The 25,879-nt window shown below is 42.9% G+C and overlaps 1 protein-coding gene across 2 annotated transcripts; it reads left to right on the top strand.

The window, feature by feature from the left end:
- The first annotated feature begins 1,823 nt into the window (after nt 1–1,823).
- Nucleotides 1,824–25,549, top strand: LOC121627166 (sodium-driven chloride bicarbonate exchanger-like). Of its 2 annotated transcripts, XM_041965868.1 has the most exons (25): nt 1,824–1,899; nt 5,836–5,979; nt 6,143–6,284; nt 6,572–6,732; nt 7,774–7,962; nt 10,386–10,474; nt 10,731–10,888; nt 11,044–11,131; nt 12,303–12,449; nt 13,126–13,226; nt 15,314–15,488; nt 16,278–16,411; nt 16,581–16,826; nt 18,402–18,507; nt 19,307–19,468; nt 20,500–20,613; nt 21,517–21,678; nt 21,808–22,059; nt 22,237–22,305; nt 22,406–22,579; nt 22,669–22,791; nt 22,897–22,961; nt 23,206–23,319; nt 23,979–23,981; nt 24,122–25,549. In XM_041965868.1, exons 1-25 carry the CDS (start codon nt 1,863–1,865, stop codon nt 24,186–24,188), a joined length of 3,222 nt encoding a protein of 1,073 aa, XP_041821802.1. In that variant the 5' UTR covers nt 1,824–1,862; the 3' UTR covers nt 24,189–25,549. The 2 variants fall into 2 exon arrangements, with proteins under 2 accessions (XP_041821802.1, XP_041821801.1); XM_041965867.1 differs by lacking the exon at nt 23,979–23,981 and having other exon boundaries at nt 24,113–25,549.
- The last annotated feature ends 330 nt before the right edge of the window (nt 25,550–25,879 follow it).

Below are 25,879 nucleotides of genomic sequence, written 5' to 3'. Positions count from 1 at the left end.
CACAAATATATATAATATAAAGCATTGATTCATTTAAAAGGTGCCGTCATGCTGTATTTCTGTCATATTGTTTCATTGTGATTTATTACTTCTCTAACATTTGTAGATGGGAATCGAAGCCAGGACTCTTTTTCATTGGTTGGTAGTAGTTGTTTGTCTTGGCTGAGGATCAGAATCAGCATGATAATGTATAAACTCATTATCCAGAATGTGTCATTTCAGAATCATATACAAGTATATTATGTTTCAATTACTGATGCATTAATGTGTAAGTATCACTCTGATGTTGCACCTGGTAAAAGTGGGACTAACTTAACTATTTTATATCCTGGTCGTTGGGTCATTTATTTGTTGATTATATTTTGTATAAGTAATCTGAGTCTGCAAAGTAACTAGTAACTACTTCTGTTAGATAAATGTTGTGGAGTAAATGCACTTAGTTGCATTCCACCACTGCTAACTACCAGCAAGGTGATGTCGATGGCTAGCATGCTAAGAACACGGGCGCAACTCAGATAATGTGAAAACTAACTGCTGTTCCAACACCAATGACCTGAAGCCGGACAGGTACACAGTCAGGAGACCTGCAGCAGATTCACTGAGGGCGTCTAGAGGGCAGACAGCACTTGCAACAAACACACACATACAGGGAGGAGAGGAGGGAGATGGCGATGGAGGAGGCATCACCATGACAACTTTTTGTTCTGGTTGTTCATAGCGTGCACCTCTCTGGACAGAGCAGAACAACCACAGGAAGCCATCTCTCTCTCTGCCAAGGCTGAAACCGACAATATCGCTGCCCACTGATTTAAATGACTGGATGCATGCAGCCTTTTGTTAATAACAAACCCTCAGTGTTCATGAGGGTTGGCTTTTCAGTGGCAGCTGATAAGAGTTGATAGGAGAGCTGTTGGTCCACTCACAGAGTTGATATGGCTCGAGGGAATCTGGTCAAAATGATCAAAAGAGCAAAAATAGCTCTGATCGGTGCAGACACACCAGCATGTAGCGTTGATTTTTGCAGTATCAGAGCTGACAGTTGTGCTGCGTGGCAGGATGTCTGTGCTAATTCTGTCCCAGGATCAGATGTGCACGTTTCCATCCTGGTGCAAAACAACTGAAAACACCACAAATAACAAACCAGTGTTTTCATTAAATATTAACAAGCAGAGTAAGCATCAAGGACCGGTCCCTGTTTCATTTCTCAAGGTCAGAGCTATTTATAGCATGGATTCACCAGATGAGGACTGTGCTGAATCCATTAGCACCAGTCCCTCCTTCCACTTTGCGCATCCGGCGTCTCCGGCTGCTCCAGTCACCGAGAAATTCTTCCTGCCAGAAGTGTGGGAGTCGGAGCACTGGCGTGATTTAAGACTCACGCACAACGATGCTTTCTTGTTAAAACCATGACTCAAAAACAGCGTAATCTGGCACTCAGCAGATGAGCATGGCTGCCTTTTGTTGCCATGGCGACGGTCGGTGGAAGTTGGCCTTATAACGCTGAGTTTGTGTGCGTGTGTGTGTCTTTTTATTTGAGGACACATCCGCCCACTAGGCAGAGATGAAGGGGGGTGGGATGTGCTCTCAGCGTGCTCTTACGTAACAACTTGTAGCATTTAGATGAAATATGGATTTTTGCTTCAGCGAGGACAGAAAGGCTCCTCACGTCCTCGCGAAGACTGTCGAGTCAGAGACCAGTGCTGGGAAATAATATCAGCACTGATCTTCTTGCATATGTAATAATCTGCATCAGTGCGATATTAAAAATGTGGCTGTTTAAATGTTGTGCCTTTGGTGCGTGTGTTTGTCTCTTTCAGAGAACTGATGAGGAGGCAGTGGTGGACCGCGGGGGCACGCGCTCCATGCTCAACACCAACTTTGAGAAGGAAGAACTAGAAGGTAAATATCAAAATACAACAAGCTTAACTGATGGGATGTCACAACATATTTACAGCCAATCAACAGCAGAATATGTGTCTAACATAGCAGAATTACTGAGGGCTTGCTGATAGCAGGAAACCTGTCAGTCCACCTGTCTGAATCATTTCAAATGGATATTAGGTTTTGATGAGAGTCCTGCGGCATCAAAGAGCGAGGGCTTTATTCTCTGCACGCACGTTTGCATCAGCATTTCATCCATCATAAAAGAGACAGAGATGTCCAATTCTGCACCAACAGCGTCCTGTATTGATACAGAGCCTGTTCTCACAACAAGGTTCACTGAGTTTTTAAAACCAGAGCATACACGTTTTTAAAATTATTCTTTATCGTAACGTTTGCAGCAGCTAATGCAGCCAGGTTACGCTCTGCAGCCTGTTGTTTGTGTTATGCTACAGTACTATAAGTGGCCCTTTTATTTTAGCTGGGTCATTTACGCTGACTGCTGCTGCTATCTCTCCACCTACGCGTTTAGCTGAGCCGAGCTGAAGTTCAGGCTCGTTGTCTGGCTGTTATTGAAAGGTACTGCGGGACACAAACAGAAGCAGACGTAGGCAAGGCAAGCTGAGAGAAAGCAGGGAGAAATAAATTACAGTATTGTAGTGTTGGTGATGTATAGAACTTGGAAATTGGGTTCATGAGGAGGAACCAGCCACACCACTGCATAGCATGATGGAAGAAGAAAACAACACGAAAAACAGAAGCAAGGGGCAAAATTTAAAATGAATATTAGAATTCCTGACTGTATGATACGTAAAAAATGCGAAACATTGCTTCATTAAAACTGTGAGTCATAAGAAGCAGAATTGGTTCCTCCGTCAGCATCCACTGTGTTTGTGTTACCAGGCAACGTTCATGCATGCAGCCGGCAAAGATTCGATTCTGATACCGCCGATGAGAAGATGCTTTCATGTGAAGGACCCTCATCCTCGGATGATGGTTGTCACTCATACAAATCAAACGACTTCTCTCAGCCCCAGCACTCCCCTGCTCCTCAGCCTCATAAGTCCAGTCACAAGTTTATACACTCACACACACATCTGGGATAACAAGAAAAGATAAGCATGACGCGATCTCTTGAATTGTATATGGAGTTAAAGCCTTGTTAAAGCCAGCAGTCAGCATGTTCTTACTTTGCCATGAACAGACACACACTGTTGTTTATTTTGACCCAATCCCTTGAAATGTGGATTAATCTGCTGCTGAAAATAGTCCCTAACAAATGCACTATTTCCTGCTGTCTGAGGGACATTTGGTAAAAACTACAATGCCCAGCAGTTTTATAATACCCAGCATAATGTTGGTTTTGGTCTTTTCATAGGGTGTGGTGACATTGGAAAGATACAAAATATTACCAGCCTTATATTTTGAAAAAGCCCTGCTGTTTCCAAAAAATAACAATATGGAGGCTAATAGCTTCCTGACAAGGCTTTTTTGTCCTGAACTGCAGCCATCAATTTTTGCCACAGCCACTTTCCAGAGATCAATATATAGGTATTGTATGATAGTTGACTGCTTTGTAAAGCAGCACATACATCAATACCCTCACAGAGACTTAAGGATCACCAAAACTCAGCACGTCACACACCACTGCATGAATTCAAGCCTTGACTGACTGAACGCCGCTGAGACGTGGCGACAGCAGAAAAGAGAAGAAGACATTCTGTGACATCAGCAGTAGTTCAGGCCTGGGGGCGTCGGGGGCGAGCTATTTTTGTTAAGCCCTCCACTCACGAGTCATGACTCATGAACTTTAAAGCTCCGGCGCTCCGTCCTTATGTTTTTCCTCGCACACCTTATTGTTCCTGTCTGCTGGAATGAGCCTTTTATTGCGAAATTTGCTTCATGTGCAGAGTCAGCCTCTCGTCTTTCCTCTGCCTCTGACATACATAATTTACACGGCGCTAACAGCAATTTGCTCTGGATGAATGCGTCTACACTCTGACAGTCAAGTCCGATCCAAAACATCAAATTCAGTTTGACATATAGTTAGTTTTCTCATTACGTCCTTTGAGACCTCGCTTAACCTCCATCCCGTATTCCTACTGGTGGAAGGTTCTGAGCGAGTGGCTGTGATGTCAGCGGCCTCGGCTGTGATTCATGTTACGTCTGTGCTTTGCTTAAATCTGATTAGTGCGCTATGATGTGATTATTCATGTCTCCAAGCAAGTGAAAACAATTTAAGGCATTCACGTGGGATTTTTTTTTTATCTAATAAGTCATAAGGTATGATTAAATCATGCTTTACTTAATTAACCAAGCAGTCACAATTATACTGCACTTAACCAATAGACATTTAAAGCCAATAAATGATGTCTTTACTTGAAAATGCAGCCAACTTTTTTCTGCAGTCTTCCTCACAAGCCACATTTAGCCCAAACACTTGCTACTGCTTGTAAAGCTTAAATGCTTGAATCATGACCCCCCATCAGCCGTGGAAATGAGGCATTGATTAGATTACAGTTTAATAAATGCCATGAGGGAATGTTTTTGTATCTTGGTACAGTGTGATTTGACTGCCTGCACTTTTGCTGTGGTGATAGTGAACAGAGCGACATGTTTTATTAAGCGATCCCTTCGCAGTCTGTCACTGTGCTCTCTTCATGGTGGTGATGAAACAGGGAGCCAATTTATTATCCTCTAAAAGGGCTCCACTTTGTAGCTCTCAAACATCAAATTGCCCTTGGTGTCATACTATGCAGAACACTGTGGCGCCTCATACGGTGTAGGAGGCAGTTTAAGAGAACGGGGTGTCCAGTGGTCTTGTCTGTGTCCGGCTACTGAGCCGAGGGCCGGTGGGAAGGAGGCAGCGGCCCGGCAGCTTGACCACAATAAAGGAGGAGAAAGTCAGCTCAGATTATCTTTACGGTGACCCCGTGGGTGCACGCTCATGTGTGCACGTACGCGCACAAGCTCTCACAGTCCCAGCCTCATTAACTCTTCTGTATTCATTTAAAATAAGAATATCCCTGAATGTAAAAGCCAGCCAATTTCTAAGTCGATTTCAGCATCCTCAAAGAGAACAATGGCGTGGAGATAGCAGCTGATTGGTTAAGTGCCGCTTTTCTGGTTCTGCTCCGTCTGTGCAGCCTGCCGCTCATGTTACTGGGTGTTTTGATGGTAGTTGTTGTTTCGCTGCCCCTTTTTTCCAACGTGCTTCAGGGAAGTGACTCAGCCACTCAGTCATGCCCACTTTCATTGCTGAATTATGATACCTTTTACAGCAGCTCTGCATCATATATACAATCAGGGGGATATTATTTCAGCATTCTTCTCATACAACTGAACCGTCAGTGTTCAGTTCGGTTTGATGAACTTTGCTATCATGCTGCTACCACTAGGAGTGTTTCAGCCAGTTTTCAGTTACTTTAAGTTTAACTTTTACCTTTTTCTTCTACTTTCTGCTTTAAGCTAACAATTTCAACTGTTTATCCATTAATTTACATAGCCCACAATGTAGTATAGAATTGTCTATATAGTATATAGTTTAGAGAATATTATAGATCCACGGATGATAACAATTTGTCAGATTTCCTACAGTTATATGCACAGCTGTGTGACATTACCCGTTTGATAACGACATTTGAGCTGAGTGTGATGTCAGAGGAAAATGTCTACTGTGTGAATATGGTCTGTACTTGAGCACCACAGACAGCACCACGGATTTATCAATACACAACACAGACTACTGATATTTCAGAGCCATGATCTGGACTATAGATTCTAACTCAGTCAGATAAAGGATCAATAAGTTAAGCAGACTAGACCAACTCAATCGATACACAACCCGTCTGCGCCTGAAAAAATAGTTGTTAGTGTCTTGGAAGAAGAAAAGAAAAAGTCTTGAGTGTAAAGGCCTGACAGAAGAATCTGATGTTTGCTGCATGTTGTCTCCAGGTCACCGCACTCTCTACATTGGGGTTCACGTCCCCCTGGGCAGGAGGTCGCACAGACGTCACCGTCACCACGGGCACAGACACAGGAAGAGGTCCAAGGAGAGGGACTCTTCAGCTGATGATGGAAGAGAGTCCCCCTCACACAGTAGGTCTTCACATAAACTGAATCGAACTCCAGCAAGTTTTAACTGACTGACCTTAAATCTGAGTTCAACATCATTTTTCAAATCTTTCCTGTTGCATGCTTCGTCCCTTTCCGCCTCCTTTCTCTATCGCCACTTGTCCGCCGCCTGTCCCGTGTGCTGCAGCAGACACACCAGCTCAGAGGGTGCAGTTTCTGTTGGGGACAGAGGATGGCGACGAGGAACACATCCCCCACGCCTTGTTCACCGAGCTGGACGAAATCTGCCTCAGGGAGGGTGAGGACGCCGAATGGAAAGAGACAGCCAGGTACGCCGCTGCAGTCGGCCACATGGGCTGGGTCTGGCCAGCTGTGACAGTTTCCTCTGTTGCACCTGAGCGTTTGATCCTGTTTGTGTCTGACTGCAAGCTTTCATCACAGAGGCTGTCGCTATGGTGACATACCTCTCAGGATTCAACACTTCATTTCACACCGTACACTGTTTAACATCATAATTTACAGCAAACATATCATAAAATCTCTCTTTGTGCTTATGTCAAATACAAAAGTATCATGTCTATGTATTGTAAACGAGTTGCGTTTTTAATGCGTGCAGGTGGCTGAAGTTTGAGGAGGATGTCGAGGATGGTGGCGAGCGGTGGAGTAAACCCTACGTAGCCACTCTGTCTCTACACAGTCTGTTCGAGCTTCGCAGCTGCATCATGAACGGCACCGTGATGCTGGACATGAGGGCCAACTCGCTGGAGGAGATTGCAGGTGAAAAGTGTCCCGTGGTGTTGTGCAGCTCAGTGGTAAAAAGTAAAACATGACAAAAGGAATGGGGAGTTCTCCAAGGCTTCTTTCTCAGGGCCTCTCCTTTCAGAATCTAATAGCTCAGATTATGAAATAAAATTAAATATCTCAACATAATTTTTTTTGTCTTTTTATATTGTCGACAGTTCTGACAGTAGTGGTTAATGTAGCCTCAAGCTGGTACACTCAAGTAGAGATGAGAAATGGGCTAAAGAGGTAAACTAACTTTTTTCATTTTCAGTCTTCAGCCCTGTGCGATGCTGACTCAGGTGACTTTACTCCCCAAATCCTGTAAACAGACTTTGATGTTTAAATAAGTGCAATTCCCAATTTGGATGTAAATCAAAATTTTAGACATGAAGACAATTATAAAATCTGTCTGCATACTGTCCTCAAAGCTAAACATGGAGAAGAAGCAATCAGTTTTTATTTTTGCTTATTTTTATACTTTATTTAACTCTTGTTAGATACTTTAATATGTGTGTTTTTATGCTACCTTGTGTTTCTTTTATACCTTGTCTTTGCAGAATTACTTTGAATGGTGCTGCATGGATACTCTTGCCTTGGCTTTCCTGTTACTGTTAACAAGCATGTATTTTTAAAGTTAGCATTTTGAAGACTTCCAGGTCAACAAGGCTAGCATCATGACATGTTAGCAGAAGTCCATACAGTAATTTGGTTTGAAATGCTTTGTGTCTCTGTGCACACATTTGAGCATGTCTAGAAAGGAATAAGGGAACTGCATTTTGGTTTTTGAGGGCAGAGTGTTTATCTGATTGTGGAGAAAACTGTGCTGCTGAAGAGACCTGTTGAACTTAACCTGGTTTTGTGCGATTAAATCAGCAGCAGTGGGTCGGTTTTTGTCGGAATAATCAGCTTAGCACCGCTGGCTGCCACGCAGGGACAGACACCATCAGGAGTGGCCTTTGTGAATTTAAAATGAACTATTCAAGAGTCATGTGAAAACCTACATCTGTGTGTTCCTTCGTGTGTGTTTTTAATCAGACATGGTCCTGGATCAGCACGAGGTGTCGGGCCCTGTGGGTCAGGATGCCAGGAAGAGGATCCGCGAGGCCCTGCTCAAACAGCACCACCACCAAAACCACAAGAAACTGGCCAACCGCATCCCTATTGTACGCTCCTTCGCTGATATTGGCAAGAAGCAGTCTGAGCCTCATTCCATGGACAAGAATGGTGAGCAAACACACACTGAATGTACAAACACACCTACACACACCTGTCAGTTACCAGTACTGCAGTGTTTGCTACACCCTTTGTTATTCTCTACTTTTTCCATGGTGACCATATACTGTATGTTGTTGTTAGATGTGAATATATACAGTATGTTTTATGTATAATCTTGTAATCCTTTGCATGTTTTTTCCAAAGTGTGTCCATCTGTGACTTCTGCTGTTTGACATCTCATTTTCTCCTCTTGTTTCTCCGTGTTTGTGTATGTGTTTGTTCTCGTCTGCTCTATTTTGCATGTGTGTGCGCATGCGTGTCATACACTTAACCAGTAAATTACCTCTATTATCAAACCATAAAATCTCCCAAGTGTTTGCTTGAAAAAGCACTCCCCCAGAATGCTCCACCTGGAAAGGCTTTTGCCTGTGTGCCGTGGCCACGGTGTGTGTGTTGCGTGTCATGTCTGTCCACCCCTCCGTCACCTTCTGGCTCCTCCAGGAGCCGCGGCAACATGACACCAGACACGGCCTTTGGTGTAACCAAGACCAAACGTCTTAGTGTCCTTCAGGCAGTTGCACAAGGCTACTGTCCCATCACACATGAAGACACAGAGCAGGAAATCTGCACAGGCAACCAGAGCGCCGAAGCTCATATTTAACACTAAAAGCCTTCAGTCAGTCGTAGTAATAGCATCAAAAGGAACTCATAAGAGGGGAGAGTATCATCATGAGAGGTAGAAATGGGTTATGTGCATTCAAGAAGGCAGAGAAAAGAAAACCTCATGCAGCATTTCTCTTTCTGCAAAGCTCACAGTCCTTATATTCCTCTTGCTGTTCTATTTTTGAGACTGTAAAGTGAGGTAATAAAAAGAAAAGTAGACAGATTAAAGTATGCAGATGTTTTCTGCACTTGGGTAAGTAACAGTCACAGGGCAGCTGTCGTGATAATGCTCTCCCCTTCTCGTCAACAATTAGTTTGATGACTAGAAACTATAGCGGATTTATGACTCATATTCTACACTCACAACATTCACTAATTACTAACAGCAGTAGCTCCTCACTTTAAATTCATGGTGTAACTTGAAAACACGAAATAAATCTTCATTTGTTGCCGTTGGGATTGTATTTAAAGAAATAGTTCAACATTTTGGGACATCTTGCATGAAGCTTATATTACCCGTCTTTGTTTCTACTAAATAAGAAGCCAATTAGCTTAGCTTAGCTTAAAGACTGGAAGCACTGGACAGAGCTAGCTGTTTCCAGATAGCCAAGCTAAGCTAACTTGCTGTAGCTTCACTCTAGCTTCATATTTAATGGACAGAAATGAGAGTGGTATCAATCTCCTGATCAAACTATCAGCAAGAAACCATATGAGTATTTCCTAAAGTGTCGAACAATCCCTTTACCTGTAGCACCATCACACCTTCACTGACAGAGGAAACGTTTTGAGCAAGCCACATTTTTAACCCTCCCTCCAAGTGCTGTGGTTTGCTCAAACAGCTCCTGGTGCATTCACAGCACAAGTCTTTGACTTTGTTCCAAAAGTGAAATGAAAAAAGTTTTTTTAGTTGACTAGAGTTTGCTCGGGACTTTTCTTTAAAAACCTCCCACTGATTTTCTGACCATTGCCATTGGCTCCCGTAATGTGTGTGTTCCAGACCGCCGCTCCCTACAGCAGCCGGGTTTGAACCGCCCGCTCCTGCAAACCTGCGTTAGGTAACACAGAGTAATGCATACCTGTCAGTGATAAGCGAAATAATATTCTCTGTGTTTAAACATGACGCTGATTCGATGGTCCTTTTTGGTCATTATGAGCCACCAGCATACCTTGTATGTGTATCCATGGCAACAGCAATGATAAGACTCAGGTTCAGTCAAGTTCCAGTCATGTAAGAGGACTTGCTGAATGTCCGTATCTGTTCGGCTGGTGTTCAGTCTTAATAAAGCAGAAACAGCAGCTGATTCAAGACAATGTGATCATTGACTCATTTCTAATTTCTGTCTCGCAGTTTGTTTTTTGCCCGCCTGCTCCGACGACGTGTGCGCTCTCAGTCCCGATGCAGCCCCTCTTGTTGATACACTCAAATTTGGAATGGAAGTTAAAGATTGAGCCTCATTTAGTTTACAACACTTTGAGCTGAGCTAAAATCACTATCTCCACTCCACCACTGAGCTTTCATCACATGATCTTAATACTCACCAGGTACTCTCTGAAACGCGGTACAATACTGTCTTTTGTCACTAGGGCTGAGCCTTTTCGTCAAAAAAGGCACTGCACCTAGAACAAAAAGGTCCACTGTTGTATCTTACTTTTCAGAGACTGTAACTGCACCCTGTAGTCACTCACTGGAGACCTTTGTCTTTGTGTGGGAAAGTCGTGTTGTGATAGTGAAAACTGACATGCTGTTGGTTTCCTGCTCTGCCTGACAGGCCAAACGGTCTCGCCTCAGTCCCAGCCAGCTAACAATGAGGGCAAACAGGACGTCAGCCGGGAAAACAGTGCCGTCGACTTCAGCAAGGTGAGCAGGCAGACCCACCGCTGATCCCACTGTTTACCTACGGCCACTGATAGCTGGACACATAACTAGTACTGTATGTTTAACCAAGATTGGGTTACATGTGAAATGGTCACCGTAAGACTCTTGCCCTGGGAAACTGACTGCAATTTCACAGGAGGATGACCACTCTCACTTCATGAACCTCAAACCATATGTTGTTTATTCTAATATTTTTCCCCAAAATGTGGCGCTGTTAAGGCTTCTTTCTGGCTCACAGATCGACCTTCACTTCATGAAGAAGATCCCACCTGGTGCTGAGGCATCCAACGTCCTGGTGGGGGAGCTTGAGTTCCTAGACCGCCCCGTGGTGGCCTTCATCCGCCTGGCTCCTGCTGTGCTGCTCAACGGCCTGGCGGAGGTTCCCATCACCACCAGGTTATACACCAGCTGCTGGAAAAGCCCCCCTGCTTCCCTCTGCCTCTCTCTCTGTTTTCTGTGTCAAATGTGGATGTATGAGCTGATGATTCCCCAAACATTTCATTAGAAAAGGATTTGACTTTAACCCAAAGCCTGTTCTTTGTGCTGCACAGGTTTCTTTTCATCCTGCTCGGCCCTCTGGGAAAAGGTCCGCAGTATCATGAAATCGGCCGGTCTATTGCTACCCTGATGACTGATGAGGTGAGGCCAAAGTACAGTTTTTTTTAGGATCAGATTCCAGCTCTGGCAGTGATGAAGTATTCAGATCTTTTACTGAAGTAAAAGTAGTAATACAACGATGCAAACATGCTACATTTCAAGTCCAGCATGCAAAATATTACTTGCAAAGTGCAAAATAAGGATCAGCAAAAGCTTGAGGACTCGTCTGCTGTGAGGCAAAAATCTGAGGAGCCTTGACTTGGTGACCCATAAATTTGAAGATATGCTCGACTTTTGGAGCTTCACCAAACTATCATGAATAATAAAAGACAGGAAGTCACACCTCCAGTTGCAGCTCCTGGCACTAGAATTAAATGCGAAAACACTAAATTCACATGAGAGATTGCCTTTTCATTATAAAATTAATTAGACTATAAACATAAATGAGTAACTCAATAACTTCACCTCTTCATATCAAGTACATTACCTCTGATTTGTTTATCTGCTATTTCCTGCTTTAGTTATTTAAAGAGCTCCATTAAACTAAATCTTATAATAACATTTCACTCAGTAATTGAATTTAAAAAACCTTGTTTTTATTATTTGTTTGTCTGTTTTCCTATCAGCGCTACAGTTGCTTTTATATAACTGAGCCTGACCTTTGACCTCAGGAGAAGCCTTTGGGGATCAGCACAGTATGACATGAAAACTATGACAGGATTTCCCACAGTGCAGCTATGAGCTAATGCCACTGCCCATCATCAGAGCCAGATGTTGCTTCTTTTTTTTTTATCTTGGCAGGCGTCCTCTGTGACACACGGAAATAGAAGCAAATGGATCTCAACCCACATCATCATATATGGGAATGAATTGTACCCATCCCTAAGATTTGCTTTTCAGCCACCTTGTGCAAGAATCGTATTCTGTATTCAATATGAATAAGCCTTTATTCTGATGATGCGATGCTTGAAATATACTGAGATTTGCATCTGAATATTTCACATTGTTGCTGAGTTCATGTATGCAGACAGGAATAATCCTCTGCTGAATAAACCGTTTATGGCATTTAAATGCCTCTCTGTAAATCCATTGAAATGCATTCAGTGACTCAGACTAATTAAACACAGCAGAAAATATTGCACAAATGAATTTTTTATTAAAGAAAATAATGATTTAACTCATATTTGTATGCCTGCCCTCATCTGCTCCGCAGATTTTCCATGATGTTGCGTACAAGGCCAAAGACAGGAATGACCTGGTGGCAGGCATCGATGAGTTTCTGGACCAGGTGACGGTGTTGCCTCCTGGAGAGTGGGACCCCTCCATCAGAATAGAGCCTCCCAAAAACGTGCCCTCTCAGGTAAACTCCCCATTCACATCACAAGAAGAAAACAAATGCTCATTCTTTTGCACATATTAAGGTAAATGGGATGCCCGGCTCCGCTATTGAAAGAATCTTCCACTAAACTATCTGAGAGGCTGTTTAGAGTTTGAGAGTCCCTGCATACATTACCATTCTTGTAAACTCCCTCTGCTGCCTGCTGAGAAATTTTTAAACATCTGCGCTCTCCTCTAATCTCAACTGCGTTGTACTCTGTGCTTTGATGCCTCTCCCCAGGGTTCTGCTCTCAATCCTCTCCAAAACATTAGTTATTTTTCCTCCATCAGTTATTTTGGTCTACTTTGAATCCGCCATCTTGTTGGGAGGAGAAATTTTGTCATCTCACAGAAAGCTGCTCCAGCTGATTAAAAAAACGTCTTGTTTTTCTTTTTCCTCTTTGTCATTAGGCTCCTGAGGTGAATTAATAACACGCCACTGTGCAATTACATTATTATGCTGATGAACTCTGGATCAAAATATGCTAGATTCATGCATAAGAGATCCTTCATTTGGGACTGACGCTCGGTTAAAAGTGTATTGGAACAAACGTTAACATCTGGTGACTCAGAGGAGATTTAAGTGGAACTGACGCTTGTCGTTCTCATGATGACGGCCAGTAACAGACAGTTGACTGGCAGTGATCTTAACCACACAGGAAAAGCGGAAGATTCCCCCTGTACCCAATGGAGTGACAGATCTTGGAGAGTCGGAGGAACATGGAGGGCACGGTGGCCCTGAGCTCCAGCGCACCGGGAGGTAAGTGTGACGGAGGAACAGCGTGATTTGTGATGTACAGACTTGAGCTCTCGAAGCTCGCCTTTGTCCCCGCCTTCCTGTCGCCTGCTTGCTGCCTGGCTGTCCCCGAGATGTAAATTTAGCGCTCTTAAGAGGCAGTCTACCCTACTGGCCCATTATCATTCCTCACACTCCAACTCCACAAAGACTTTTTGTTTTGAGTTTGAATTCATTGTGACTTCCCAGCACTCCATCCCACACGCAAAGTCACACAAACTTCAATATTTCAACGTTGTTGTATTATTTAAAAACACTTATGCCTCAGTTGCAGTAATGCAGACTTCTCCTTACACTGCACATTACATCCACTCAGTAGTGGAAAACAAGTACATTTACTCAAGTACTGCACTTGGTTGAAATATTCTTACCATTTCAGGTGCTTGTACTTTACTTGAGTACTTCCATTGTGTGCTTCTTTAAACTTCTACTTCATTAAATGCATCTGACAGCTAAAGTTTCCACCATTTGTGTTTTTGCTGGCACTCTTCCTCTACTCTAAAAAGTCTAACAGCACGTGAATGGAAAATTAGCGCCACCAGCTGTTTATCTTTATGCACCCAACCCCTAATGCTCATATAACAGTTTGTTTTTGTTGCTGACTTTCTAGATATTCAGTTGTTAGCAGTTCCACCAGAGAGACATCCTTCTAAACCTCTCACAAGGTTTCATTTCTCAGTAATAAAGTCTTGACTTTGATTCACAAAATGAGAGACCTAATGAGGCTCCATGTTACATCGCCTCATTCGGCTTTTGGTTTTTTTAGGTTGTCACTTAACTCACTAACACATATCTCTGGTCTGGTTGGGATGATTTCACACCATGCCTAATTCCTTCTTTTTTTTTTTAGTAAGCCCTCACGTCCATCCTGTGCCTCAAACTGTTAGTTTCTAATAGTTTCTGGTGTCACAAAACTGTGATTTGTGATTACTGTGTTGACTAATTTGTGTTTGGTAAGTGCCAATCAATGAGGAGTTACAGTCATCTTTGTGTAACACAGTACAAAATGTGACGTGCGTAGATATCCAAATCTTCTGAAAGCAACATTTTTGGTCTCAAAAAATGGCAGGTGGTTTGTTTATTATTAAAAATAGTACGTTCTAGACGAAATGTTGCTTTTACCATTAGCTCAATCTATGTTACTCAAGTAACAGGTTTCAGGGTGATTCATTACTAAAAATGAATTAAAACAGTTATTCCTGTTCAGAACACCTGTTCATAAGGCACACATGAAAACAAGACAGCATGATTTCACAATCAGACACAATCACGTTTTCATCACCCCACATTGTTGGAGCCCGGCGTGAAACAGCGCGATGATACAGGGCTGTTTAGTGGATATCTGGGAGGTTCAGTAGCAGCAGAGCGATGTGGTGCTGCTGACCTGCGGTATGCTGCAGCTCTTATGATTGGCCGGAAGCCCGGGCTCGGCTATCGACTCCCTCCCCCCGCTACTCCTCCACCACCTCCTCCTCCACCTCCCGGGACGTGGCATCGCTGCCTACTGCTCAGGCTGAAATAAGCATAACGTCCCGCCCGCTGTTGCCATAGCAACCGCCTCCCGCTGGTTCACAGCCGTCCCGGCTTGCCACAGCAGGAGAGCCCGCTGGCTGTGACTGAGAGTCGCTCAAAGATTGATGCATGAGTCAACAAATGTACATAAACACACACACACAAACCTTTAAAATATAAAACTTATACAAAACAAAACAAATAGACAAGGAACAAATTGCACTGAGCTTTTTGAATATTATATCTTTGCCTCTTTGAAGCATGAAAAATAAATCACTGATGCAGGGATGTCCTCTAGTGAGCTTCTATTCAGGCATGTTCACGCTCATGTTCACTTTTATGTCTGAGGTTTGTAATACCACTTTCAGTATTACCACTGAGGGACCAAGCTGGTATAAGCTTATGAACTCAAGGAATTAACAAACAGCTCTATAAAAAACTGTGTTCACAGAACTAATGCTGTTGGTGGTTCCATGTTAGCATATGTATATTTTAATGTTCTCCTCAGATTCTCTCATAAAATCCCTTTTCCACCACAGGATATTTGGCGGGTTCATCTTGGACATCAAGCGAAAGGCTCCTCACTACCTTTCCGACTACACAGATGCCATCAGTCTGCAGTGTCTGGCCTCCTTCCTGTTCCTCTACTGCGCCTGCATGTCACCTGTCATCACCTTTGGAGGACTCCTGGGTGAGGCCACAGAGGGACGTGTGGTAAGAGGCAACATCTTTATTGCTCCCAGGAGACTAACTAACTAAGCTTCTGAGGGTTTTTTAGCTGCTAAATTCTCAACTATGTTCACCAGCTGGTAGCCAACTTTGTTTGTCTGTCGTGTGGAGCGATTTAACTGAAAACAGCACTATGAGAGCAGTGACAGTGAACCAAAACAGCAAAGCTGCAGCCGAACAGCTAAACAATGAGCTGACACTCACTTAAAAGCTCCGTTAAGCCGAGGGGAGCCGCAGATTCATTCATCTATCAAGTGTAGCAGCTTTTAAGTCACTGTACAGTCATTCATGAGGATGGATTGTCTGTTTAGAAAACAACAAAGGTCAGATGCTTTCTCCAATCTACATCCAGTATACAGGCCTAGCATCTGGGGACAATATGACTCACAAGCTCTTTTTCAACAGCGCTCTGCATCAAAGTCAAACAGTTAACACATCTTGCTCAAAGACACCTTGAAACTAGTTGCTGAGTAGAGGAAACACACACTCTCCCATGAATTTCTAATGTTGCTCCACTTTCCATCAACCTCACGTTCATTAGCAATTGATATACTTCAGTAAGCTTGTGCAGTGTTTTTAGTTGGCACTAACACAGATGGAAATGGCATTTCGAATGAGGTTTTCTGAAACTAAACATTCCAGTTTCACTTTGGCTCTCTAGACCTGCTAAACTCGAGCATGCTAGCTTTGTCAGTGTGAGGTTTACATGTGTTTGACTGTGTGAAGTGACAATGTTAAGCAGCTGAATCAGAGCATTATTTCCTGTGTTTTCAGAGTGCGATTGAGTCCCTGTTTGGGGCCTCCATGACTGGGATAGCCTACTCACTTTTTGCCGGTCAGCCCCTCACCATTCTGGGTAGCACGGGGCCTGTTCTTGTCTTTGAGAAAATCCTCTTCAAATTCTGCAAGTAGGTCATCTTCTTTTTCTTGTTTTGTGGTTTTAACACAACAAACTGCGTTTTTGTTACAGTAGAATATTTCACTGTGGATGGTGGATGCGTGTTTTTCGCTTGAATAGGAATGTCAAATCGAGTTGCTTATCCCTTCATTCCTGTGTGTGTGCCCTGTCTCTCTCAGGGAATATGGCCTCTCTTACCTGTCCCTGAGGGCCTGTATCGGCCTGTGGACGGCCTTCCTCTGTCTACTGTTGGTGGCCACGGATGCCAGCTCGCTTGTCTGTTACATCACACGCTTCACAGAGGAAGCTTTCGCTGCGCTGATCTGCATCATCTTCATCTATGAGGCTCTGGAGAAGCTGCTCCACCTTGGGGTTCACTACCCCATCAATAAAAACAACAACCTTCAGAAACTCACACAGTACTCGTAAGTGCCCTGTTGAAATCCCCAAGTGCTGTTTTTTGTTTGTTTGTTTAATCCTTACTTTAGTTTTGGACTGTTGGGTAAAACCTTTTGCTCCTTATATGTTAGAACTTGCCTGAAAATCATCATGATTTCAACTCTTCATCAGTATAAAAGTATTGCAGTGGCAGCTGTCTGTACATCCCTGGCTGCACTGCAAATATCAAATCATATTTATAAATTTAGAACAGTGGCTCAGTGGTTAGCAGCGTCGCCTCACAGCTAGAAGATCCCTGGTTCGATCCCTCCTGGGATCTTTCTGTGTGGAGTTTGCATGTTCTCCCTGTGCAGCGTGGGTTCTCACCGGGTTCTCCGGCTTCCTCCCACAGTCCAAAAACATGCTGAGGTTAATTGATAACTCTAAATTGTCCATAGGTGTGAATAAGCGGTGTGCGTGGTTGTTTGTCTGTATATGTAGCCCTGTGGTAGGCTGGCGACCTGCCCAGGGTGTCCCCTGCCTTCGCCCGTGACCCCACAAAGGATTCAGCGGTGTATAGATAATGGATGGATGGATAGAACAGGAATAAGACTAGACTGAGAAGGGATGAAAGTGTCCAGTCTAATCTGTTAAGCATTCTGTGCTGAAGTTGTCATTGTTGGTGCAGCATGTGTTGCATGCACAGTGTACCCGACATAGCACATTTGCACACACGTGCTCAAGTGTTTCGCTGCATCACCAGATGACAGATGGTGCTGCGGTATGGTAGACACATTGTTCAGTTTTACTGTAATGGGTTTTGCTTCATGGTGAATAATCCTATGTTGAGTGTGTGTCAGGAGCATCGTGCATTATCTCTCTTCATACTGTAAGCTGGCTAGTGGCTGCATGAAGCCAGGAGCTCCTTCTGTGGGTTTCTGCGGTGGTGTAGTTGACAGCAGGAGATGCTGACATTTAGTTTTGTGAAATGCCAGCAGAGCAAGTCATCTCATGTTGATGGCTGAGCATGTTGGAGGTGGTGTCGAATGGAACATTGCAGGGCTGCAACTAATGATTATTTTTTTATTTATTCATCTGTCCATTGTTTACTTGATTATTCAATTCATTGTTTGGTCTATAAAATGTCAGAAAACTGCCCCAGACTAATTCTAAAAGCACCATTACATATAATGAACTTAATTATTAGTCCCACCAACAGCTCAAGTACTAAGATACGTAGTTTAATATCCTAGAAGACTCACAAACCCAGCAAATATTCACATTAGAGGAGCTGAAAACAGCCATTTTTTTGGCATTTAGAAGAAAAGTTAATTAATGTTTTAAGCTAGTTATTGTTGTTAAGGTTGCATGTCAGTATTTATGCATGTGTTGCATGGAATTTTTCTGTTTAAAATATTTGACATCATTACAGACCTTGTATATTGTGTATGCGAGTATTTAAAAAATATATACATTTTTGTTAGCTTCTTTTGTGGGTTTGTTTTTTCCTTTATCTTTTAAAAGTCGCTGTATTAATGAATTTATGTTTTATTTTTGATTAGTATATTCACCCTGCACTGTTATGATTATTTCTGAAAACTAAATTAAAATGTCCTCCGTAGGTGTGCGTGCGTGGAGCCCAGGAACCCCAGCAATGAGACGCTGCGGTTCTGGGAGGAGAGAAACATCACAGCCTCCCAGGTCAACTGGACCATGCTGGATGTCAAGGTAAGAAACCCTTGACGCATGAAGAAAATTTTAGCAGAAATAGCTGTGCATAAGTTAAATATAAATGTAGGTTATTTAGAAAACAGACCTTCTTGGGTTCGAGTGTACGTCTAATGATGGATAAAGAACCCAAAGAAGATCTGGATCTGTAAGCTGTGAAGATGGAGCAGTCAAAGTGTGGAGGAGAGGAGAGGAAATGTTAACACAGACAGAAATAGCACATCTCATCACAGTTGCCAGCCTTCAAACTTAACCCACAAACAAAATACACTCGAAATTTGGGGATATTTCTGACAGTCTCTGGCACCGTCTCAGGTCTCCCTTAGCCCACACTTTGTTCTATCAAGAAGCGTCATAAGTCTAGGCGGGGATTAAGAACGTGTGGGCAGGATTTCACAGGATTTAGCTGTGCAGAATGAGCATGGAGATGCAGTGTGATGAGCGGATTCTCTCGCTGTCGCACACAGATCAATCATGCTGCGTCACTCCTACACGTGCTTGTTAGGCGTATAGTAACAGCTGGTTGGGCAGGGTCACGGTAGGCCATTGGGATTGTATGCAAATGGATGAATCATGCACTATGTAGATATTTAAAGCACAGAGAACTGAAGAAATCAATACTGAATGTACCAGACTGTTGATATTCAGACTTCACTAATTCACCACCGACATCCATCATCGCCATCATCTCCCCTGCCAATCATTTTTATTGGCCCCATTATCCCCCTCCTCCTCATGCTCGCCACCCTGATTAACATCATCATCATCATCATCATCATGTGTCCTCTGGTGCCAGTAGGAGTGCGAGATGTTGCACGGGGAGTTCGAGGGCAGCGCCTGCGGCCCCCATGGCCCCTACATCCCAGACGTCCTCTTCTGGTGTGTGGTCCTGTTCTTCTCCACCGTCTTCATGTCCGCCTTCCTCAAGGAGTTCAAGACGAGCCGCTACTTCCCCACCAAGGCATGTATCACGCAATGGACACCCCTAAATAACACACAAACACTTCGATTCAGGAGCACGTTTAAAAGAACACACTCTTTAAAGTTAGAGTCCCTGTTTGACACCATCTTTAAGCGTATGGAAGCTGCAAAATAAAATCCGTCTCATTAATTTTACATTCCTCCATTTTCACTTCTCATCTTGCTGTGGGACTTGGATTACACTGAAATTGGTTTCCACGCCACAACTTTGCCTCCGTCTGTGTCATTTTAGATTGTGCTGCCATCTATTGGTTGTTTTTTGGCACAGCAAAAATCCTGCAGTCTGTGTGGCTGTTCTATGCTTGCAATTTCTATGATTTATCATTGAGATGACACTCATGAGCGTAATATGTGGCGTGATGCTGACACACTAATCTATGGTAGACCAGCGCCACCTTGAGGTGATGAATGCAACACTGGCTGCTGATGTTGAAATTGAGACAATAGAAAGCACATTGCACTGAAAGCTCACACAAGTTTTTTTTTTTGAGTAGTTCCCAGGAGATTTAATTTAACTAACAGAGTGATATTTCACTCTAACAATAAACATCATTAAGCAAAACAAGCAACGTGATCGCTTGATTGAGAGTCAGCCTACTCTCAAAGTGGACCAATCAGAGCATAGCTGGATATCTCTAATATTAAATTGAATACGTGAAAGATTCATTCAAATGCCATACATGAACCACATAAATGATCCTAAAAGAAAAGAGTAATCAAACTACAACACACAGAAAAGTAGAAAATAATAATCATTCAGAACGGTTTCAATGACCAAAGCAAGTGCAAACCAGCGATGGGCTGAGATTTGCATAACACAAACAAAAGAAGCAATAAAAAATGAGTTTGCATCAACCGATATTAACTCCAGGGAGAGACAATCACATATATTTACATTAAATCAATAGAGTCTGAGAAATTGTGTCTGATGTTTGCCTTCGTTGTTTTTTGATCCTACACCTGCAGAGGTGGACTTTTTTTGAAGAGTGAATGTCTCTTTGTTCCCTTCAGGTGCGAGCCATCATCAGCGACTTCGCTGTTTTCATCACCATCCTCACTATGGTCCTTGTAGATTATGCCTTGGGGATCCCCTCACCCAAATTACAGGTCCCCAGCAAGTTCAAAGTAAGTCCACATGAAAGCCTCCCTTCTAAAAAGCTGCTGTGTGCATCTGTTTCAAGCTGAATATTACTTCGACTATAGATCGTGAAATGAAAAAGGCATTGGGATAATGAATGCACAATGAGAATGTTGTTTGGATTTGATTTTCATTCAGTGTTTTTACAGTGACATGGTTTTGTTTCTACACATTTGACTGTACAACAGCAGAAAACCAGATAATAGAAGTAAAAAAGGTGTGACAGGAGAGGTCAAGAAGCTGAAGGTTTACACAGTGAACCTCTCCCCAACCTAAGCAGTAATATCTAATATGTAAAGCAGGATTTAACAAAACATTTTTATTATTTTACATGTTTATCACAAACATTCAGAGTCAGCACATTTGGAGATACATGGTTTTTACTGCACAGGAAGGAGATGAAAAGCTGTAATCCAAATAGTAACTACTAACTAAATCTGTTAGTAAGTAGAGTCATTGTAAGTAGTAGAGTAATAATTACAATATCTCCCTCTGAGATGAAGTGGAGTAGAAATATAAAGTTTATTTATTTATGTTGAGTAAATGTACTTAGTTACATTCCACCACTTGATAATACATGCTGATACACAGTGAGTAGACTGTACAGACGCAAACATGATCAGAGTCTCGTGTTAAATCATTAAGATCCTTTCAGAGAATTGCAAACTGTTCGTTATGTCCTCTGAAGGTTTTGTCAAACCTTCGGTTGGACCATGAATAGTTGAACAAAGGACTCAAAGTTTCTTTCTTGTTGCCCAATTATGTCTTTGCAAGGCATTAAATAAGAATCCTCCTCCTGCTGAGCTGAATAAAATCTAATATTTTCAGATGTTTGATTCCTCTTATGTCATTCTCTTTATAATTTCTGCCCTTCATCTCGCCCTCCTCAGCCAACCAGGGACGATCGTGGCTGGCTTATAAACCCTGTGGGGCCCAACCCCTGGTGGACCACCATCGTTACCTTCATCCCTGCTCTGCTCTGCACCATCCTCATCTTCATGGACCAGCAGATCACAGCTGTCATCATCAACCGGAAGGAGCACAAACTGAAGGTATTTCACAGCTTTCATTTCAATATAACCAAATGGATCACCTGCTCTCTTTGATGCAGAGAATAGCTCGTCATCATTGCCTGCTTGTACCTGTGACAAACTCTTCGCCATCTTCCCCTCAATCTCCAGAAAGGCTGCGGCTACCACCTGGACCTGTTTGTGGTGGGAGTGATGCTTGGCGTGTGCTCGGTGATGGGCCTGCCGTGGTTTGTGGCAGCCACCGTGCTCTCCATCTCTCACGTGAACAGCCTGAAGCTGGAGTCGGAGTGCTCGGCCCCCGGGGAGCAGCCCAAGTTCCTGGGCATCCGAGAGCAGCGCTTCACCGGCCTCATGATCTTCACCCTGATGGGCTGCTCCGTCTTCATGACCTCTGTGCTAAAGGTCAGGGGATAAAACTACACAATGCACAGGACCGTCGCATTAGAGTGCATTAGTTTCTGCTCAGTTTACGCTAATAAACTCAGTCTCTCTTTTAAAATACTGCCTTTCTATTTGTTTTCAAGTAAATATATATATATATATATATATGTTTCTGAATGTGAATCTGTCTGGCTGCAGTTCATCCCCATGCCGGTGCTGTACGGAGTCTTTCTGTACATGGGAGCCTCCTCACTCAGAGGCATCCAGGTGAGCACAGATTCTGCCTGCTGGTGTCTCATTAGAAGAACCGGTCGAGGAAAAGATGCAGGATGAATTCTAAAAGGATTGTCTGTTTTTACCTGCGCAGTTCTTTGACCGTCTAAAGCTGTTCAGCATGCCGGCCAAACATCAGCCAGACTTCATCTATCTTCGTCACGTCCCACTGAGGAAGGTGCACCTCTTCACCATCATCCAGCTCAGCTGCCTGGTCCTGCTCTGGGTGATCAAGACCTCCAAGGCTGCCATCGTCTTCCCCATGATGGTAACCGGAGCGTATTTGTGCGTGCACGTATACTTGTGCGCTCACTGCATGATGATTGGTTGATTTCAGTCTGTTTTCTGCTGCATCAGGTCTTGGCCCTGGTGTTCATTCGTAAGCTGCTGGACTTCATCTTCACCAAGAGAGAACTGAGCTGGCTGGATGACCTGATGCCAGAGTGGAAGAAGAAGAAGCTGGAGGACGCACAACAAGAGGTGCAGTGATAGACCATCATCAGTGATCACTTTGAATCTCCATCTCTGGAGCAAAGCTGCTGTCCGTGGAGTGTTTTAGATGCTCTCTTTTGTCTGTTTCTGCAGGAGGAGCACAGCATTATTGCAGAGGAAGAAGGCATTGTACAAGTGCCACTGGAGGGAAACTACAAGTAACTCGCTTTGATTTTCAATCATATTCTGCAGTTTAGATGCCCAGGCCTCCTACACAAGCACTTCTGTCAGCAGTGGAAGAAATATTCAAATGCTTGAAGTGAAACTGTAGTTTGCTACCTCACCTTAGTTTCCCCATATATGAAAGAATTGGAATCAATCTTCTTTCAACAGGCAGCTGCTGTCACTTCCCATTGACAGTGAAATCATCTGTTTTTTCTCTCTCTGTATGTGTTCGTGAAGGAGCGACCCGGCCACAGTGAACATCACTGATGAGATGTCCAAAGGATCTTTTGGGAATGTGTGGAAGAGTGTCAACCCTACTGAGAGCGCTAAGAAGGAACCAAGCGCTAAAAGGTTAGCCCGTTTATCCACGCTACTCTCAGGTGTCATAGAATACATCAAAGGACATGAACCTAACGAGTCCAATGTGTGTTTGTGCAGCAAAACATTAATTTCAAGGGGAAAACGGTGTCTTTGGGTGTTAAAGCAAGCAGTGGCAAGTGTTTATTATTAAACGTTATGGAACATTTACTTTATATTTTTCCAGGAAACTGAGGAGCTAGTATGTTTGGATAAAGGGGGTTTATCTAAGAGCTGCCCTGCCCTCGCAGATTTCCCACAGAGTAGACTAACATAGTGTCTCCTGCCTGCCTCTCTCATTCCATTCTACCCCTAAGTTCCCCTTCCTAACCTCTCAGAAGCTGATATCCCAAAGGTAAGTTGTTCCCAGCACCTGTCATATGGAGTCTTGTCGCGTGTTTGCTGCTGATGGATGCTGTATGACGAAAACGTCCTGCGCTGCAGGTTTTGATTGGATTAGATAAATCAGTAATAAATGGATGTTGGTGGAATGCAGCATGGCTTGAGTGTGCACGTTACTCAAAGGGCCAATTTTATGATGTATTGCATGATGTAAAATTAGCCCTCTTGTATATTTCAGTGTCACAAGATGTTGAAGTCTTAATGCCGATAAGCTTTATTTGCATGCTGTGTGATCTGGATTTGTCAGCCAGCTGGCAGTGCATCTGCACCGTGCACTTGAACGTTGGAAAATGCATCTCTTGTGCAGAAGCTCTTTGAAGTGTTGCCTTTTCTCTTTTTAAGATTTTGCTTCGTTTAATTGATTCTTTTTTTTTTTTTCGTGCAGTAGTTCCAGTGGCGGCGAAAAGCGACACAAGCGCCGGAGGCATGAGAAGAGCTTGGACAGGGAGACAAGTTTGTGATGACACGTACTGGCGGTGCCACTGTGCTGTCAATCAGCAGATCAAAAAAACAAAAAAAACTATACCGTGCCACACTCAGCCACCTTTGTACTGTGCTACACTGTGTTTTTGTCATGTAAGTCTGTGTGCAAGTTGTGTAAAACAGAAAAATTTGTTAGAAACAGTATTAACACAAGGAACCGAGACACATTTGTGTTCTTTTTCTATGTATATCAATGTTTGGTGATACCAGCAACAGAAGGAAGACAGAATTATATGACACTTACAGTAACTGCTGTGTCAATGGGCCAATTAAAAATTTTAAGCAATTTTTAAATCTACTTTATTGTATTTTGTATGTTTTTATATTTTTCAAACAACAACTTCAAGTTGTCCTTTTAAGAACCTGCCACAGAGAACCGCAAGTGTGTGGACTGTGCAGCATTGAATGCCGCTATTGACTTGATGCACCTCACAATAGAAAACCTAAAGAGTAGATATTTGCCAATATTAATCTATTTCACTGGTATCTTAGAGAGTTGGCTCTATAGCGAATCTAGTAATTTTTTGGAAGTATTCAATATACATTTTATATATTCTGTATATCTAAATGTTTTTGTGACAGTGACAGCTCATATCGCTCCAGAGTCTTCTCCATTGCAATTTTGCAACTAAATGTCTCTCCTCCAGTAAAGCGTTTCCCCAAACAAGTGAAAGGAGTAGTTTAACATTCTGGGAAATGCACTTATTCGCTTTCTTGCTGGGATTCAGACCAGAAGTTCGACACCACTCTCATGGCTGTATTGAAGCTAGGGCCAGCGGCCGCCTAGCTTAGCCTAGCACAAAGCCTGAAAACGATGAAACGGCTAGCCTGGCTGTGTCCAAATGCAACAAAATGTGCTAAAAACTAACTAGTTAACACTTTGTATAATCAATATAAAAACTGAAAGGTCTTCTCATCTAATTCTCAGCAAGAAAGCGAATAAGTGTAATTCCCAAAACACATTGTTCCTTTGAGGAAGGTTTATTTTGGGGGCATCTTATTGGAAAATTACATTTTCAAGCTAGCATGGTGGCATTGTTTGGGTACTTCCAGTATCTCTAGCTAATTGGCCTTGGCTTTTTAAAAACTCAAATGTGCAAATGCTGCACTTTAGGGTGACTGTACAGAAAGCTCTATGTTTTCCACCTTCATACTCTTTGTCAATTTGTCAGTAAGTGTCATCCATGGACATGTGATCTCCTATCCAAATGACCCTCAATGTGTTAGCATCTGAAGCTAATTGTTTTTAAAAGAACACCTGCATGACGGTGAAACAGACTTGGCTGTCCCGCCGCAGGACCATGGTTACTTCTAGAGATGCAATAATACCCTTTTTCTGGGAAGAGCAACATGTAATAAACAGTAAAGAGTCTTAACAATGTATAATACATAGTATATTTTATTCATGTAAAATGTTACTAATATATTACTAACATGACGTCAGTGTTGAAGGCAGGTTTTTGTTGTAGATGTTCTTTTCCCATTGTCTAATTGATGGTTCTTAGTTGATTAGAGAAACTAATAATGGGTCAAAATTATATCAATATCAAATATTTTGACCACTTCTGTGTGGAATTCTGCCTTAAACTTGGTAGTGATAGCTGTACACTTTCTGTTTAATAATTTAAGTCACCTGTATAGAAAAATCAGTTCAGATCTGTTGTTACAA

The sequence above is a fragment of the Chelmon rostratus genome, chromosome 24, assembly GCF_017976325.1.
Source record: "Chelmon rostratus isolate fCheRos1 chromosome 24, fCheRos1.pri, whole genome shotgun sequence".
Lineage (NCBI taxonomy): Eukaryota > Metazoa > Chordata > Actinopteri > Chaetodontiformes > Chaetodontidae > Chelmon > Chelmon rostratus.
The sequence above is the reverse complement of the archived record's forward strand: the minus strand, read 5'-3'. Positions and strand labels throughout refer to the sequence as shown.